Genomic DNA, 19014 nt, shown 5'->3' with positions numbered 1-19014 from the left:
TGTTTTTGATTAATAGATTTTTGCACTTTATTTTATTGTATTTCAATCCAATTATATTTTTAAAATATTTCAGTTGAGTGGATGATAGAAAATTGCTATTATTGTTTTTTTCTTTGAAGTAAATTTAGCCCACTTTTGCTAAAATAGAAAATATAGGCTACTGATGGTGCCTTGAATACCGGTTTCTTTCATTTAATGTTCATGTTATGGGGATTTTTATATAAAGGAAATTTGTCTTCTGTGTCTGTTGAAAATTAAAGATTACTGACAGAGCCATATGAAAATATTGCTTTATTTATCTGATCATATTGGAATATATTTGTTAGGTTTTCAGTAGGTTCAATTAGGTTCACTAGACTATATGCGTCATTTAAAATTTTTTCAATGAACATTCGAACAGTCCGGCCCTCGGCTTGTAGCTAAATTTTTTATTTGGCCCTCCGTCCATTTGACTTTGACACCCCTGGTGTACACTGTAGCAAAAAAAAAAACGTTTTGCAACAGAAAACAAGGGCTTCTCATTGGACAAGTTCAGGTAGTCCCTTTCCGTTTTGGCCATGTTTGCTTTTGTTAGTTGTGAATACACCCCTGGCTCACTCTTTTTGAACACACACACACACACACACACACACACACACACACACACACACACACACACACACACACACACACACACACACACACACACACACACACACACACACACACACACACACACACACACACACACACACACACACACACACACACACACACACACACACACACACACACACACACACACACACACACACACACACACACACACACACACACACACACACACACACACACACACACACACAATTTTGTGTGTGACTCTATCAAGGTAGTCTGTTTTTTTTTGTTGCTGCTGCATTGTCAGTAAGCTTTTTTAATATGTACAGTTATAGGATCTGATTGTTGTGTGTGTGTGTGTGTGTGGCAGGCAAGCGGGCCAGGTGGAGCTGGCAGAGCGGCTGGTTGAGTGTCAGTACGAGCTCACAGACAGGCTGGCCTTCTACCTGTGTGGCCGACGCCCTGGTAGGTGACCTTTTACCCCTGCCAAGGATCTTACAGAGGGCTCAGAGTTGAAGCGATAATCAGCAATCAAGTCGTTGAGATCTCGCTGGGTGGGTGTATCCTTCAAGCAGTTAGTATGACTGCAGTTTTGTTGTCAGCCAATGTCAAAGCTTGCTAACAAGAGCTGCCCTCCCTACATTTGAATAACATTGGGCCATTTTTCACTTATGGTCACTAGCTCTCTCGTCGCCGACCGCTAAGTCCCTGTGTGTCTCCTCCTTGCATTGAACATGCCTGGTTGGTGGTTGCTGATTATCGCTCCATGTATGGACCCACTGTTAGGCCTAACTAGTAAGGCATCTTTCACCCAATGACTGTTTTACACAATACAATTGTTTAACTCTATTGTACTCTATCCTGTAGATCACAAGAATGGGCATTATATCATTCCTCAGATGGCTGACAGGTAAGTGTCAAAGGGTCATGCGTTCAGGGTCAACAGGGTGAGGGGGGGGGGTATATTTATACATCTGCACGGTGGTTGATATTTATCATACATGGGGGTGGTTTTTCAGACACAGATTTAAGGCTAATCCTGGACTAAAAAGTGTTTTCAAATGAGATGCTCTACGGGGCATTATTGTCTTTGACGTGACATGATATTCTGGCAATGCCTTTTGATTTTCTGGAAATGTTAGGAGTACCTTGTAATATGCTGGCACAAGTGAAGTGTCTAGATGTATTGCAGTGTTTTGACCAGTAGGTTGTGCCCTGTCGTTAGTCAGTCTGTACTGCTAGATAGGAGAGGAAGGCCCCTGTTACACTAATGAAACTGACTGCATGTCTGTCTGCTGAGCTACAAGACTTCTACAACACTGTTCTTACTGTACTATACTCTGTACTCTACTGTACCGTACTCTTGGAGTTTACCCTTGTGAGCAGTGAAGAACTAGTGGGCGGTATTCACAAAGTGTCTGAGTAGCTGATCTAGGATCAGTATTACCTTAGATAATAATTAATACGATTATATAGACCGAGGGGGACCGGAGCCTAGATCAACACTCCTACTCTGAGGCGCTTTGTGAATATGGGCCCTCTCTTTTGCTTTCTGCCCGTCTCTTTCTTGTCTCGCTCACTCGTTTTCTGTTCTCTCCGTCTGTGCTGCGCTTGTGGAGGCAGAGCTCGCCCTAAGTGTCCGACACAGAGGTATCTTTCGCTTCTCTCTTTCTCCCTCACTCCCTCAACCCCCCCCCCCCCTTCTTTTATCCCATGGGCCCGTCATCTTGCTGGTGTCAGGGAAGGAGGGAGGAATTGCTGTACTATTCTGTCTACCTTTTTTATCCAGTAGTATTACCTTTTATGATGTCTTGATTCAATAAACAGTGATGAGAGCCCTTTGCTTTTAAATAGGAGGCTGGTATTTTATCCCATTATCAGGTTGGCTACTGTATCTCGACCACCAGTACTTATTGTAGATAATACAAGTACTTAGGCCTATCGTTTTGCATGTTGTCAAACCAAAATGGAACGAGGTAACTGCCAAAATAAACGAAACACCAACATAAAGTGTCTTAATAGGGCGTTGTTTTCATGCTCATCTAACCATTGGGACCACTCATGCCCTGTGGATGGGGGCGTTGTCATCCCATGGGGGCATAGCCATGGTAGCCAAAATAATGGCCTGCCCAGCATTTTCACACCTGACCCTAAAGCATGATGGGATGTTAATTAACTCAGGAACCACACCTGTATGGAAGCATTTACTCAAGTGTTTTCATTATTTTGTCAGTTACCTATATATTTCACCTGATTATCTGCCATGGCCTTTGCTTCATGACCTGACACCCCTGCTCTCTCACCTCTCCCACCGCCCTGAACCCCCCCCCCCCCCCCCCCGCTCCATCTTTTCCACCTCCTCACCTTTCTCTCCTCACCCCTCTGTTCGTGTCTGTTGTTGTTTCATTGTGTCTGTTTGTGTCCCTGCGTAGCCTGGACCTCTCAGAACTGGCCAAGGCAGCTAAGAAGAAACTGCAAGCGGTGAGTAGTGCTGGGTGGTCAAAGGGTTGGGGTCATGGGTTAGTGTTAAGGCTGTATAATACTGGTAAACTTCCTGGGTTGTGTTCATTAGGACAGAAGGGAAAACATTTTGAAATGTTTGGAAATGGAAAACAAGTCCAGGTATCACTCCCATTTTCAATCTGTTGTCTTCCATTTGGTGCCTAATGAACATGACCCAGAGCACAAGCTAATCTGATAATAAACTGAAGCAGTGGGCCATGTCTGTATCAGTGACTCTAATTGTCTATGACAAGAGGAGTATGACTTTCTCCATTTTCTGTGTATGATATAATCGATTCTCCTTTGGCCCAGGCAGCAAAAGGGCCGAGCTCTTTAGTGTAGTGCTGTTGTTTGTGTTGACAGTATTGCTGTTCATGATTGTCCTGCAGTTTGCTCTATTATTCTAAGCGTGTGAGTTGTGTATATTTTTCCCCTCGCTGGTATTTGTTCTTTTGGTGTGCATTGCTTATGTTTGTCTTGGTCTTGTGTACACTGTGTGTGACAGCTGAACAATCGATTGTTTGAGGAGCTTGCCATGGATGTGTATGACGAAGTGGACCGCAGGGAGAACGATGCAGGTGAGACACCCCCTCATCCTCTCCTGTGTAACCCATCCCCTGCTTCTCCCTCTCCTCCATCTCTCTCTAGATCTCTCCCCCTTTCTGTCTTTCCCTTTTTGAGTCATGCAATTTGTTTGGGCCACTGTGGGTCCAAGTCCCATTCCCTATATAGTGTGCTACATTTCACCAAGCCCTGGTACAAAAAGTAGTGCCCTATAAAGGGAATAGGCTTCCATGTGGGACGTAGTGTAGGCTGTTCCCCGGGAGAAGGAGTCACTGTTTAGAAAGGAAACGCATCAATAAAGTCTGCTAAAGGGCACTGGGTGAGGTCTAAAATTAGAGGGGGAGACAGAGTGGGAAAGAAGGAGGGAAAGACGGGGGGAGAGAGAGGCAATTTAGAGAGGAGAGAGCGAGTTGGTGAATTCTGGAGTCGCTCTCTTTCGCTCTCCTCCCTCGCTCTCTCTCTCAGAAGGAGGAGCAGTCACAGACTGCGTTGTCTGACATACTCTCCGCAGGTAAGCAGGATGGGGTAGAGGCAGGAGAGCTGGACACACACACACACACACACACACACACACACACACACACACACACACACACACACACACACACACACACACACACACACACACACACACACACACACACACACACACACACACACACACACACACAGCTCAAGGGATACCAGGACATTTTTAGGAGGAGAGAATGTGTAAGTCTGTAACCGTTCTGTGGTCTGTTCCAATAGAGCTGTGCACCGTGTTTATGTGTGGGAGGCAGGCAGGGTGTGTTGCTGTGTGTGTTCCAACTTCCAGCTGAAATGACCTTGTTTCTCTCTCACTCATCGATGGATAATGTATCTCTTTCTTTCTCTCCTTCCTCCCTGTTTCCCCAGTGTGGCTGACGACTCAGAACCACAGTACTCTGGTGACGGAGCGCAGCGCGGTGCCCTTCCTGCCTGTCAACCCTGAATACTCAGCCACACGCAACCAGGTAACCACTACTATTATCTCTCACTCACTCACTCACTCACTCACTCACTCACTCACTCACTCACTCACTCACACACACAACAAATGAATACAAATTTGACTGCCAGCAAAAGCTTGACTATCTTAGTTCCCATGTGTATTTCTCCTTCTCCAACTGCTGTATAAGCTTAGTGATACCAGCAGGCTGAAGGCAATGTTAATCACAGTGACACAGGCAGGCAGTAGAAGGCACTATCGGGAAATCCTCCTAGAGCACGACAGATTTAAAACGGGAACAAAAGGGGAGAACAGAAGGCCAGGCGAAGAAAGAGAACGTCTGGACTGAAATGGAGAGCGAGGGATGAAATTCTATTCATAGTTTTGTGGCTGCACTGGGATGTCTGAGCTTCTGCACTGGCCAGTGGGATGTAGAGACGGCGAGCGAGAGATTTTCCAGCTGTGGAGGAGGGTGAGGGGAAATTTAAAGGGGTTGTGTTTGATTATGTGTCCTCCCTCAGTTGGCTAGCTTGTTAGTGTAAACATAGGCCTTAACACGTCAGGACCCTCACCACAGTGAGATCCCCAGCTAGGATTGGATTGAATAGCGTTGGAGCCAGCTGACTGGTCAGTAGTCGTGTGTTTTGTTTCATGCCAGAGCGACTGAGGGAGAAAACACACACAGGCTGAGGAGAATGGATTGTGATGATGGTGTGCTCCCGGTTGGACCGTGTTTAGAATTGAAACCACATGGATACAAAGCCTGCATTTTTGGCCCTTTATGCAAACACAAGCATGCGAATTGCTAGGTGCAATGTTTAGTGTGTGCCTCTCTTACTAAGATCTACTGTAGCCCCTATGACTGTGCTTTTCCACACCACATGACCAGTGACCACAGGACTGCAATACCAGAGACTCTGGCTCCAATTTGGTGTTTGCTTCAATAATACACCAAAAATGTCTGACCTCGTTTTGCTCCTGTAGACATAGGTCTGTGTCGGTGGGTTGTTGAATGTGTCCCTTGCCTGTCTTTTCTCTTTCAGGGTAGACAGAAGTTGGCCCGTTTTAACGCTCGTGAGTTCGCAACGCTGATCATCGACATCCTGAGTGACGCCAAGAGGAGACAACAAGGGAAAGGCCTGAGCAGCCCTACTGGTGAGAGAGGGGAGAGGACGAGAGGACAGGGAAGGGGAGCAGAGAGGAGAGGAGAGGGCAGGGACTGAGCCAGTTCAAATATGAATGTGTTTTAGCACGCACTTCAGTCAATCCATCCATTGCGATGTATGAGTGAAACGGAGAAGCTGCTGAGATGTATTTTAAATGGCGGGGTTGCCTGGTTGTCATCGCTAGTTAAGCTGTAGTTTTCCAGATATGTCTGTGGCTCAATCTCAGTGCGTCTTTCTCCGATTCCTTACATCCGATCTCCTCCTGAGCCAGGGCCTATGTTGTTGCTCTGCTCTGATCCAACACTGTAGACTCTAGTCTGGACCTGGCGGCCGACGACGACCAGCATGACTACGACAGCGTAGCGTCGGACGAGGACACGGACAGCGAGCTGACCACTCAGAACAACAACAACGCGCAGCGCAACAACCGGGCCAAGGTGAGGAGAGAAGGGCACAGAAGGATGACAGGGTTGTGCTCATTAGGCATCAAACGGAAGCAAACGGGGATCTACCTGAATTTGTCCAATGGGAAACGTTTTGCACCGGTTTGCACTAATGAATACACCCCCAGGGCTGTGTTCACTAGGCACCAAGCAGCCTGAAACATAGTGAAAGGGGGAGGTACTATTCGGAACTGGCCTAATAAGAAGTGCTTGTTTTCTTTTTCCATAGAGTACCAGAGAACAGCCTAAGTATTCCCCTTTAACCTAGTAAATAGATGGATAAAATGTGTACTGAGAGACATGGAGGAGGGAAGGGATGGAGCTAAGTGACCAGAAAGTGGTGCTATGGTCCCTGCTTGGAGTTATTAGAGGCACTGATGTGCTGATCAGGATCTAGTATCAGGTCCCCCCTGTCCATGTAATCATATTCATTGTGATCTAAAGGGCAACACTGATCCTAAATCAGAACAATGTTCTTATTCGCTTCTTCTAGTGATTGCAGTACTATCCCCAGCAGCCAGCAGTGTCTTGCTCCCCGCCTGTCCCAGCATGCCTTGCGGGAGTGGCAGTGTTGCTACTGCTGCCACATACTTCCACAGTGACATCACAGCTATTCTGGGTCTCCAATCAGAGGAGCATTGTTCCACGAGCAGGGGAGGAGAGGGAGTGCAAGAGGAGGGGAGAGGGCAAGCGAGAGGAGAGGGGGGTGAAAACCCTGTTAAAGCATGCACCCACAGACAGGATGTGGTGGAAAATCTGCTGGAAAATGAGAATTTAAGGTCCACTTTGTGACAAAGCTCTGTTCTGGTCTCATACAGACAGAAGCTCTGTGCTTCTCAGATATGGCTGAGCTGTGAATGGACGCGGATGCTGTTCAAAGTCATTTCCAGTTGAAAAGAGATTTCTCAAAAATGGTTTGTGTTGAATGTGAAACGGTAGTTATTTTAAGCTGCGCTCAGACTTCTCCATTTACTGCTAAGAGAGATGATGAAATCTAGTGCATCTTATTGCACAGACAATAACCCACATAAACGACTCCCGAATACTTGTGTGTGTTTTTAGATAGAATTAAAACTATTTCTGTGTGTGTGTCCCCTCAGAGCATGGACTCGTCAGACCTGTCGGACGGGCCCATCACTCTGCAGGAGTACCTGGAGGTTAAGAAGGCCCTGGCCTCTTCCGAGGCTAAAGTCCAGCAGCTGATGAAGGTCAACAACAACCTGAGTGAAGAGCTGCGCCGGCTGCAGAAAGAGGTAGGGAGACGAGATAAAAAGGCAGGGAGGATGGCAGGGAGAGGAGGGAGGGAGGGAAGCCTGCATGATGGAAAGACGGAGGAATTCCAATATGTCTAAAAGTTTGTGTTGTTATGCTCCCAAGATGTGCTTTTACTAATTATAGTGGAAGATGTATCTCTTCTGCCTCAGTATATTAGTGTGTTGTCACTATCAGTGTTGGTCTACTCTGTTCCCAGAGCTGTCCTTATACTGTAGTAAGCAAGTTGTGCAGCTCAGAACAGTATATGTTGGTGTAAGCACTGCAGTTTGTTCTTCACTGTGTCAAATATCAGGTTTCGCTCCCATCTGTTACGCCATATGTAGTCACTTTGTTTTCGTTCCGTCTCTCCATGGTGCTGTTATTCTGTTCTCATGAATGCCTGAGCTATTGCCCCATGTCTGTCATCACTCATGTCTAACACAAGGAGAAATACCAGCCCCTGCACACACACTTGGAAAATGCACAGCAGTTCTCTTCCAGTGTTGATAGTTTGACAGGTACATGCAGGTAAAACGGTGTGGGCTAGAGCAGCCCCCGCCGTACACCTCAATAAACAATGCATGTGTAGTGCTCTTATTTTCCAAGATACGAAAGATCAACCCCCAGTACTGCCAATATGTATGTTTATTTGGTTAAGAGAACCCAGCATGTCGTTATACTCACTAGATTGACATGCAAGCCAGTTTAAGCCCTTATATCCCCCCCATCAGTATAGACTCCCTATAAACTGTTGGTCTTACCTCCATCCATATCTAGTATGTGGTTAGCTAAATGAAGCTCCCTGTACAGTACCTGTGTATGTGGATGCGTGTCCGTGTGACCTTTGAAACATTCAGGTGACCTTCCTCCCCCCGTCCCCACCTCTCCCCGTAGATCTTGCGGATGCAGACGGAGAACAGTGCATTGCGGGGGGGCCAGGTCGGAGGAGGAGGGGGAGCTGGCGGTTTGGGAGGCGGGGGAGGAGGCAGCCCTGCACATTGGCCAGGGGGGGTGCGAGGCGGGGGAGGTAGGGGAGGGGACCACTCCAGCCTAGCTGTGTCCTCAGCTGTGCCTTCCCACCGGAGGGACAGACAGGCTTTCTCTATGTACGAGCCGGGGGCCGCCACCCCCAAACCCCACTCCCACTCCCCAGGCCTGGACTCCCTGACGGGCCGCCTGCAGCCTCTGCACCCCAGTGTAAGTGTGAGCAACGCGCTACGGCCCCCAGGTGGCCGTGGTCATGGTGATATACACCACCTGCCCTCTCTGTCTCTACTGCTGCCTTCCTCCTCTACTGCTGTCTGGCATGCATACACCGCTCACCAGTGGAAGTCGCTCTTCCACTTTAACCCCTAATCTTTGACCCCCAGCCTCTACCGCTGGCACTATGCTTTCTGGGCAAGATGCTGCACGCACGCACCTGCCCAAAATACATACATGCATACATACACACACACTGCCTAGCCCCTCTACTGAGCCTTCGGCACTGTAGCAAATCACTCTTCGCCTCCATTCATTTCACATGAGTTTCTCTGAGGCTTCTTTGAGTGTAGAAGGTCATGTTGTCAAGGTAAGATGGCAGGTAGCTTTCCCGCCATTGATGAGTGAAGATATCCTGACCTTAGACACTCCCCAATCATAGCTTTCCCATTCCCTACCTCTAGTGTATGCAGCACAAGCACGAGGTGTTAGTGGTTTGACCTGCCCTGTTAGCCATACGCACTTCACAATGGATCCTTCAAGGCAATGTGTCAGTCAGTCACTAACCCACTCGGTCACAGTGGAACTAAGAGGGCAGGCAGACCTATACGAATGTCAGCAGTGCTTGGATCACCTGTTGGGTGTGTTGACAAACAGTGGAAATGAACAGAAAATGGCGGTCGATCTTCTGTGGTCAAAGACGTTAGGATGGCCACCAGCTGCGCACGGCCGCCGTTCTTGTTAGTCTGTCGGCACTCTAAGCTAATGCACTACTTACGCACGCACACACTCACTCAGCCCTGCTTCCAGCCACTCTGACTGGTATGGAACGTGCATAGGAAGCCAGGAGGTAAAGTCAGTCTGTCTCTCAACCTGTCCTGTCTGTCTTTTATTGTGCTCATTGTTGCATCCAACCTTTACATTCCATTGTCCATGCGGTTGATGCAAATGATCACAATGCATACAATGCCATCGGAAAGTATTCAGGCCCCTTGACCTTTTCACGTTTTGTTACATTACAGCCTTATTCTAAAATGGATTAAATGTTTAAAAAATCCTCAGCAATCTGCACACACTACACCATAATGACAAAAGGAAAACAGGTTTTTAGAAATGTTTGCACATTTATTAAAATGTAAAAACTGATAACATTTACTTAAGTATTCAGACCTTTGCTATGAAACTTGAAATTGAGCTCAGGTGCATCTTGTTTCCATTGATCATCCTTGAGCTGTTTCTACAACTTGATTGGAGTCCACCTGTGGAAAATTGATTTGATTGACATGATTTGGAAAGGCACACGCCTGTCTGTATAAGGTCACACTGTTGACAGTGCATGTCAGAGCAAAAACCAAGCCATGAGGTCGAAGGAATTGTTCGTAGAGCTCAACAGGATTGTATTGTGTTGAGGCACAGGTCTGGGGACGGGTATCAAAAAATTGCTGCAGCATTGAATGTCCCCAAGAACACAGTGGCCTCCATCATTCTTAAATTTAATAAGTTTGGGACCACCAAGACTCTTCCTAGAGCTGGCCGCCCGGCCAAACTGACCAAGAACCCAATGTTCACTAGGACATAGCTCTAGAGTTCCTCTGTGGAGATGGGAGAATCTTCCAGAAGGACAACCATCTCTGCAGCACTCCACCAATCAGGCCTTCATGATAGTGGCCAGATGGAAGCCACTCCTCAGTAAAAGGCACATGACAGCCCACTTGGAGTTTGCCAAAAGGCACGTAAAGACTCTCAGACCATGAGAAAAATATTCTCTGGTCAGGTAAAACCAAGATTGAACTATTTGGCCTTAATGCCAAGCGTTACATCTGGAGGAAACCTGGCACCATCCCTACGGTGAAGCATGGTGGTGGCATCATCATGCTGTGGGGGTGTTTTTCAGCTGCAGGGACTGGGAGACTAGTTAGGATTTAGGTAAAGATGAATGGAGTAAAGTACAGACAGATCCATGAGGAAACCTGTTCCAGAGCGCTCAGGACCTCAGACTGGAGTGAAGGTTCACCTTCCAACCTGTCAACAATCCTAAGCACATAGACAACACAGGAGTGGCTTCGGGGCAAGTCTCTGAATGTCCTTGAGTGGCCCAGCCAGAGCCCGGACTTGAACCCGATCGAAACATTTCTGGAGAGACCTGGAAATAGCTGTGCAGTGACGCTCCCCATGCCAACTTTGTAGCGTCATGCCCAAGAAGACTCAAGGCTGTAATTGCTGCCAACGGTGCTTCAACAAAGTACTGAGTAGATGGTCTGAATACTTAAGTAAATTATATGAGGCAAATATTCATGTTTTTTTTTGAATCAAGTTTAGAATACGTAACCTAACAATGTGGAAAAAGTAAAGGGTTCTGAATAATTTCCAAAGGCATTGTATTTCAGTTTGGTTTATCTGTGCATTTTTCCATGTCTCTCTTTAGTTTGTATTTTGTAGGGCATTAGCAAATGCACAATTTCTTATTGTGTAGTTTGCAAATCTTTTTTTAATAGACCCTAGAGTTCTATATGCTAGAATATATCTAGATAAGTTGTTTACAATGTTATTTTTCTGTGTACACTACCGTTCAAAACTTTGGGGTCACTTAGAAATGTTCTTGTTTTTCATGAAAACATGCATGAAATGAGTTGCAAAATGAATAGGAAATATAGTCAAGATGTTGACAAGGTTATAAATGATTTTTGATTTAAATAATAATTGTGTCCTTCAAACTTTGCTTTCTTCAAAGAATCCTCCATTTTCATCAATTACAGCCTTGCAGACCTTTGGCATTCTAGTTGTCAATTTGTGAGGTAATCTGAAGAGATTTCATCCTATGCTTCTTGAAGCACCTCCCACAAGTTGTATTGGCTTGATGGGCACTTCTTACGTACCATACGGTCAAGCTGCTCCCACAACAGCTCAATAGGGTTGAGATCCGGTGACTGTGCTGGCCACTCCATTATAGACAGAATACCAGCGGACTGCTTCTTCCCCAAATAGTTCTTGCATAGATTGGAGCTGTGCTTGTGGTCATTACCCTGTTGTAGGAGGAATTTGGCTCCAATTAAGTGCCGTCCACAGGGTACGGCATGACTTTGCAAAATGGAGTGATGGCCTTCATTCTTCAAGATCCCTTTTACCCTGTACAAATCTCCCACTTTACCACTACCAAATCACCCCCAGATTATCATATTGCCTCCACCATGCTTGGAAGATAGCATCAAGCACTCCTCCAGCATCTTTTCATTTTTTCTGTCTCACAAATGTTCTTCTTTGTGATCGAAACATCTCAAATTTAGATTTGTCTGTCCATGACACTTTTTTTACCATCTTCCTGTGTCTTTGTTCTTTTGCCCATCTTAATCTTTTCTTTTTATTGGCCAGTCTGAGATTTTTCTTTGCAACTCTGCCTAGAAGGCCAGCATCCCGGAGTCGCCTCTTCACTGTTGACTTAGACTGGTGTTTTGTGGGTACTATTTCATGAAGCTGCCAGTTGAGGACTTGTGAGGCGTCTGTTTCTCAAACTAGACACTAATGTACTTGTCCTCTTGCTCAGTTATGCACCGGGGCCTCCCACTCTTTCTATTCTGGTTAGAGCCAATTTGCGCTGTTCTGTGAAGGGAGTAGTACACAGCGTTGTACGACATCTTCAGTTTCTTGGCAATTTCTCGCATGGAATAGAGTTCATTTCTCAGAACAAGAATAGACTTACGAGTTTCAGAAGAAAGTTAATTGTTACTGGCCATGTAGATATTCCGTTAAAAATCAGCCGTTTCCAGCTCCAATAGTCATTTACAACATTAACAATGTCTCTCTATTTCTAATCAATTTGATGGACAAAACAAATGTGCTTTTCTTTTGAACGGTAGTGTATGTCTCACATTTGTTGCTAATAAGACATAAGTACTTTTTTAAGGTGACATGGCGATACTGTATATCATTAATTTAAAAGTTGTAATTGCAGATTGCCCCTTCTTTTTAAGTTGTACAGTTTGAATCCCTTCATAGATATTGGACCACACAGTGGTAAAACCCAGTGCTCTGTTGAAAACCACAGATGACGATGACTTCATTGTACCTCTTTAAGGAATACCTAGGATAGGTTAAGTAATCCCTCTCACCCCACCCCCCCTAAGTTTTAGATGCACTATTGTTAAGTGACTGTCCCACTGGATGTCATAAGGTGATTGCACCAATTTGTAAGTCGCTCTGGATAAGAGCGTCTGCTAAATGACTTAAATGTAAATGTAATGTATGGACATGATTTGTGTATCATACAGCATATGCCAGCATACAAATATTCACATAGATGTCTTCATCTAGTTAGCTCTCCACTAGGGAACAGTGAGTCCAAGAGTGGCCTACTGGCCATACTGTCTGGGAAAACTCACAGCATAGGCCCTTATGTCAGTGAGCCTGTATCTAAAAAGTGTCTATAACCGTGCTGACTGTATGGACCTGCATAAAGTGTCTCAGAGTAGGAGTGCTGATTTGTGCTGATCTAATTTTAAAAGCCTAAACTGATCCTAGATCAGCACTTCTAGTCTTGGATGCTTTATGAGTACGGGCCCTGGCTACTGGAGGTCATCTATTGTGAAAGTGGCTAGAGAGGAGACGTGATGTGAGGCAAGCAAATGGAAGTTAACCGGCTCCTCTGTCATCTTCTGTGTATGTCTGACCGTATGTTTGTGTGTCTGGTAATGTTAATGATGTACTCCTGTGTGTGTGTTTGTCTGGGATAGTGGCTCACTAACTACTTGGCAGGACTTAGGTCAAGACACACATTTTCTTTGAATTCCAGTGAACTTGGGCTGTACTCCATCACTAACTACATTTTCAGTATAGGCCTGTCCTGGAGAAAGTTACTCTGCAGTTTGGCTGTTGAGTTTAAGTTATTTGAGAAAAAAAAAATCTAATTTGACCTCGACATATAGGCTAGTATCTCCGCGCACGAAGCTGAGCTGACTCTGCTCAAGCATGTATATCTCATCCCAGTGTCTGTTCGGAATCTTCCTACAAAAATGTAAAAAGAAACATTCTGTCAGGCAGTGTTCCTTCTGCGGTTCCTCTGTTGCTTCTCACCCTCCTCTGAGTTCCTGTTCTGTCCCACCTCCAGGTGAGGAAGGGGGGTCCTGGCGGTCCAACACCCTATGGAGGGTCGCACCTCTCTGGCTCCATGGAGATGGGGAGATACATGGTAAGACTGGCTGACTGTCGCCCTCCTTTACAGTTGGTCAACTCATCTGTGACTTCCAGGCTACTTCGCGACCAACCCCAGACCAGCTGAAACTATCAGTGGCGTCATATGAATGCTGGCCGACACTGTTTTTATAGACCAACGTGAGCTGATGCATTGCCGGGGGTTGTATATTGTGGCTTAGTGGAAATGTTTGTGTGAATGGCTTGCTTTTGGTTGGTCAATAAAGGCCTTACCATACTCTCACTGATGTTAGAATCACTACTGCTACCTTTTTGACGCTGATAAGGTGTTCTGTTTGTGCACAGGGTCCTAAAGGAGAGAAGCACGGCAGTGGCACTGATAGTGACTATGACAACACTCAGATGTATGAGCTGTCGCTAAGGTAAGGCGGGGGGGGGGGTGTATCTGGAGCAGATTGCTGCCCAGTGACCGGGTCATTCTGGAGTCTCCCAACATGTAGGAGGGGCAGACAGGCCGGGCTCTAGGGTGTACCTAGACATCTAGCAGACTGTTTGTCTTTCTCAAGGACGTATTTACTGTGGTTATTACTTCAGAGAGGCTTACCTCTGCTCAATGTGTGAAATGCAGGCTAATGTAGAGATTGTACTGTGTGTGTTTCCTAAAGTAGGGGGCGCAGCAGTGAAGAGGAGGGCCGGGGGGATTCGGAGGAGTGGGGTGGGGGTGAAGGGGGTGAGCCGGACCCGACCCTGCCCTGCACCGAAGACGTCATCCTCAAGACGGAGCAGGTGACCAAAAACATCCAGGAGCTTCTGAGGGCCGCACAAGAGTTCAAACACGACAGGTAGGGCCCCGACTACAAGACTCACTCCATGACACAGTCCGGGGAGGCTTACGTTGCATCTGTGGTGGTAACAATAGTTTGGATTTAGTTGTATCTGTGGTGATAACGAGAGGTTGTATCTGGTGGTAACGAGAGGTTGTCTTGTGTTTCCCCAGTTTTGTTCCATGCTCTGAGAAGATCCACTCTGCTGTCACTGAAATGGCCTCTCTCTTTCCCAAGGTAAGGTTTTGCTCTCTCTTTCTAGATTCTGTATGGTGTGACGCTGACACCGCCAGTCATCGTTGCAACAACAAAGAAGTTGCTTCAAACAATAAACCGTTTAAATTGTTGGTGCATGCGAAATAGAACAGCAGAATATATACTGCACATTCTTTGGGACCAAATACAGATTCTAGCTTTGAGCAGTAAGTGTTGTCGCCTCTGTGTCTGACTGTGGCCCCCACCCCTCTCTCTCCGTCTCAGCGGCCTGCCCTAGACGCTGTGCACTGCTCCCTGCGCCTCCTGGCGTCCAGCGCCTCCCGCCTCCAGGTGGAGTGTCGCAAGGCGGATCCCTCGGACCCCTCAGCGCCCGCCGTCGACTACCAGCTGCTCACCCAGCAGGTCATCCAGTGCGCCTATGACATCGCCAAGGCCGCCAAGCAGCTGGTCACCATCACCACCCGCGAGAAGAAACAGTGACGGGGTAGAGAGGGGACGGACAGGGGAGTGGCGAGGGGAGCTGCAAGACTGACAGAGGGAGGGGAGAGGGAGGAAGAGAGGGATGGAGGAAGTCTCCAAGCTTCCTAGTCAAGTGATGAACGTGACTTGGAAGGTTGGCATCACAAGGGAGAGCGAAATACCAGCCAACGGGAGAAGCTATATTGGCTGCAGACCGAAAAAAGATCTCTGAGGATGAATAAAGATGAAATGAGAGGAATTGAAGGTAGGGAATGAAGAGCGTGGAAAGACCATGTGGTAATATTATATGACAATAGAACGAAGCTGAGAAATGCCTCAGCTCTCGCTACTATACCTGAGTGGACTGAGAGAGTGCAGTTCTGCGGGGGAGGGGACTCTGAAGAGGGGTGTGGACCATGTGGGGGATGGATATGGCACAGAACAACAGCGGCTCAGCTCTCATCTCACTATGATCTCACTCAGTTGTTCCTTTTGGGGGGAACACCCCTCTCTGTGCAGCGCCTCAAACCCTCATGAGACCGAGGTAGGCTGGGCCCGGAGCTGGGGCCAGTCAGTGTGGCCTACAAGGGGGCCAGGCCTTGGAAGAGAGAGACACACTGCTCTACCCCTCTGTCCCTCAGACACCGCCTCCTCTGTAGTCCCAGGCTCTGCTAAGGAGGGCCCTTGCTACTCCCTCAGACACCCTGGTACACTACAGCATGTCTTGGCATCGTGGACAGACGACTAGGTGATGTTGTATTGTTTATGTATTTTTTTTTATGCCAATCCGTTGGCCTGTACCTCTGGGGACAAGAATTACTGACTTAAGAAAAAAAAAAACACTTACACTGGAATAATTGTTATTATTATTATTATGCCCATTGTTTTGTATTATTATTATTATTATTATTGTCATGAATTACATTATCATGTATGTTTGCTTATTTTGACGTTGTTTCATGTATGATGGTTCCTGTTCAGAGGACCAGGGAGAGCTGTGAGAATACTCACTTGCCTTCTGTCTGGCTGGGACTGGACACACACACACACACACACACACACTAACTTGTGAAATGGTCCTCAAACACAGCAGTCCAATTCCTCCCGGGTGACATTTCAGTCATTTTATTTCTTCTGCCTGTCATGTTCTAATATGTCAGGAGCCAAGGTGTTGAACAGATGCCAAAGGGGAAGGTGTATGATCTGCTATCAGTGGGAAAAGCCTTGGAAGTGGCATGATATATATTAGTGCAGCCATTGGCTGCTTCAGTCGCTAGACAAAGCTCATCTCAATGGCACTACAGTGGGATCCATACAAAGTTCGCTCTTCAACATATGCCAACTCGAAGCAGACTAGCTAGATTGGGAACAAATGTTTTGTGAAAACGACAAACTGCACTTGCTGTAGGTTTGTGGGGCACTGGGGAACGTTTCCCTGTTTTCTTATACTGTGCAAAACAAAGTAACGGTCACACTGAGCTAAGTGACACAGGCTGACCATGGCACTCCACGTATTTAGTTTGATTTCTTAGCTTCAAGGACTTGGGTGATCGTCTGTCAGACGGATCTGGGTCATGTTAATTAGGAACTAAACGGATGAAAATGAACTGGAACAGGGAGGGACTACTTGGACCCACACACACATGGCTTGTGTGATCCTGGACACCTGGAAGCTTTTCCATGTTCACTTATCCACCGGGTCCCGTCGTTTCACTATCCGCCTGACTGATCGATATTTGATGAACCTGTAGGGGATGAGATCTTTGATCTTTTCCCAGTTGAATCATGTCCAAAAGATTGTCATATGCAATGTTCCAATCATGATTGCCTTTGCACATGTCCTGCTAGACTGGCTTAATACGTAGTGATGTTGTAGCTGTTTGGGTTCCCTCCGTTGATTTATTTATTGCCAGCTCTTACACACACACTGGGCCAGTATAAAATAATTTCTTCCCCATTACAATGTCCTCCTTTTACCTCTCAGTCAACCTGTTTATAGAATAGAGGCTTATATATAAACATATTTTCATGCTATTTTTTTTAAGCTATATGTTCATATTGTGCTTGGGAGGTCAGAGCTATTTACCCACGGTGGGTTCCAGGTCTGAGGGGTACGTGAATAGGGTCTGAAGTCTGCCACTGGTTAGAACTAAACTCATCTCAAGTCTGAGGGGAAAGGGCTGTTTCACAATGCTACACCTTTCCCCCATCTTAATGGACACTTTAGTATAGGGTCCCTTTTTAGTGGGAATGTTAGACACACACATGCATCCCGCATGCCATGCACAGCGAACACACACACGTGTGGTTCGGACAGTGGCGTTGTGCCCCGTGCTGTTTTCTGTGTACCATACACCTCTTCACCTGGGAGATCAGTGATGGGAGATTATCTTTTAACACAGGCAAAAACTGTAAAGACTAGAACGTTTAAAAAAATGTAAAGTCAATCGTAATGAAATCTCATAATCTGTACATTTCTAATAAACTAAAAAACAAGTGAATTGTCCTGAACGTATCTGTTTTTTGTTTAGTTTGAGATGCTTGAAACCTACAGTACCAGTCAAAAGTTGACAACTCATTCAAGGGTTTTTCTTAATTTGGACTATTTTCTACATTGTAGAATAATAGTGAAGACATAAACCATGAAATAATACATATGGAATCATGTAGTAACCAAAAAAAGTCAAAATATTTGAGATTTTTCAAAGTAGCCACACTTTGCCTTGACAGCTTTGCACAATCTTGGCATTCTTAATCCGCTTCATGAGGTAGTCACCTGGAATGCATTTCAATTAACAGTGCCTTATTTGTAGAATTTCTGTCCTTAATGCTTTAAGCAAAACAGTTGTGTTGTGACAAGGTAGGGGTGGTATACATAAGATAGCCCTATTTGGTAAAATACCAAGTCCATATTACGGCAAGAAAAGCTCAAATAAGCAAAGAGAAACAACAGCCCATCATTACTTTAAGACATGAACGTCAGTCAATACAGAACATTTTCAAGAACTTAAGTTTCTTCAAGTGCAGTCTGAAAAACCATCAAGCGCTATGATGAGACTGGCTCTCACGAGGACCGCCACATGAAAGTAAGACCCAGAGTTACCTCTGCTGCAGAAGATAGGTTCATTAGTTACAAGACTCAGAAATTGCAGCCCAAATAAATGCTTCACAGATTTCAAGTAACAGACATATCTCCACATCAACTGTTCAGAGGAGACTGAGTGAATCAGGCCTTCATGGTTGAATTGCTGAAAAGAAACCACTAAAGGAGACCAATAAGAAGAAGAGACTTGCTTAGGCCAAGAAACACGAGCAATGGACGTTAGATCGGTGTAAATCTGTGCTTTAGTCCAAATTTGACATTTTTGGTTCCAACCGCTGTGTCTTTGTGAGACGCAGAGTAGGTGAATGGATTATCTCCTTGTGTAGTTCCCACCGTGAAGTATGGAGGAGGAGGAGTGATGGTGTGCAGGTTCTTTGCTGGTGACACTGTCTGTGATTTATTTAGAAATCAAGGCACATTTACCCAGCATAGCTACAACAGCATTCTGCAGTGATATGCCATCCCATCTGGTTTACGCTTAGTGGGACTATAATCTGTTTTTCAACAGGACAAAGACCCAACACACCTCCAGGCTGTGTAAGTGCTATTTGTGTGAGGAAAGACAAGAGACGAG

General features: G+C 46.0%; 1 protein-coding gene across 6 annotated transcripts in view; it reads left to right on the top strand.

Moving 5' to 3' along the window:
* Positions 1-17835, top strand: part of LOC123992964 (ARF GTPase-activating protein GIT1-like) — a 29666-nt gene extending 11831 nt beyond the window's left edge. For 3 of the 6 annotated variants that reach the window (XM_046294638.1, XM_046294637.1, XM_046294642.1), the window contains exons 7-21: positions 968-1062; positions 1465-1507; positions 2221-2247; positions 3030-3078; positions 3605-3677; positions 4558-4655; positions 5674-5785; positions 6106-6233; positions 7340-7492; positions 8388-8690; positions 13795-13875; positions 14184-14260; positions 14504-14680; positions 14836-14899; positions 15143-17835. In XM_046294638.1, coding sequence (XP_046150594.1) covers positions 968-1062; positions 1465-1507; positions 2221-2247; positions 3030-3078; positions 3605-3677; positions 4558-4655; positions 5674-5785; positions 6106-6233; positions 7340-7492; positions 8388-8690; positions 13795-13875; positions 14184-14260; positions 14504-14680; positions 14836-14899; positions 15143-15358 — 1696 coding nt within the window. In that variant the 3' untranslated portion in view covers positions 15359-17835. The remainder of the gene's footprint in view (positions 1-967; positions 1063-1464; positions 1508-2220; positions 2248-3029; positions 3079-3604; positions 3678-4557; positions 4656-5673; positions 5786-6105; positions 6234-7339; positions 7493-8387; positions 8691-13794; positions 13876-14183; positions 14261-14503; positions 14681-14835; positions 14900-15142) is intronic. The other 3 variants (XM_046294641.1, XM_046294640.1, XM_046294643.1) reach the window with 2 other exon arrangements.
* The last annotated feature ends 1179 nt before the right edge of the window (positions 17836-19014 follow it).

Source organism: Oncorhynchus gorbuscha, linkage group LG13, assembly GCF_021184085.1.
Source record: "Oncorhynchus gorbuscha isolate QuinsamMale2020 ecotype Even-year linkage group LG13, OgorEven_v1.0, whole genome shotgun sequence".
In the NCBI taxonomy this organism is placed as follows: domain Eukaryota; kingdom Metazoa; phylum Chordata; class Actinopteri; order Salmoniformes; family Salmonidae; genus Oncorhynchus; species Oncorhynchus gorbuscha.
Note: the sequence above shows the minus strand (reverse complement) of the source record. Positions and strands in the feature narration are given on the sequence as shown.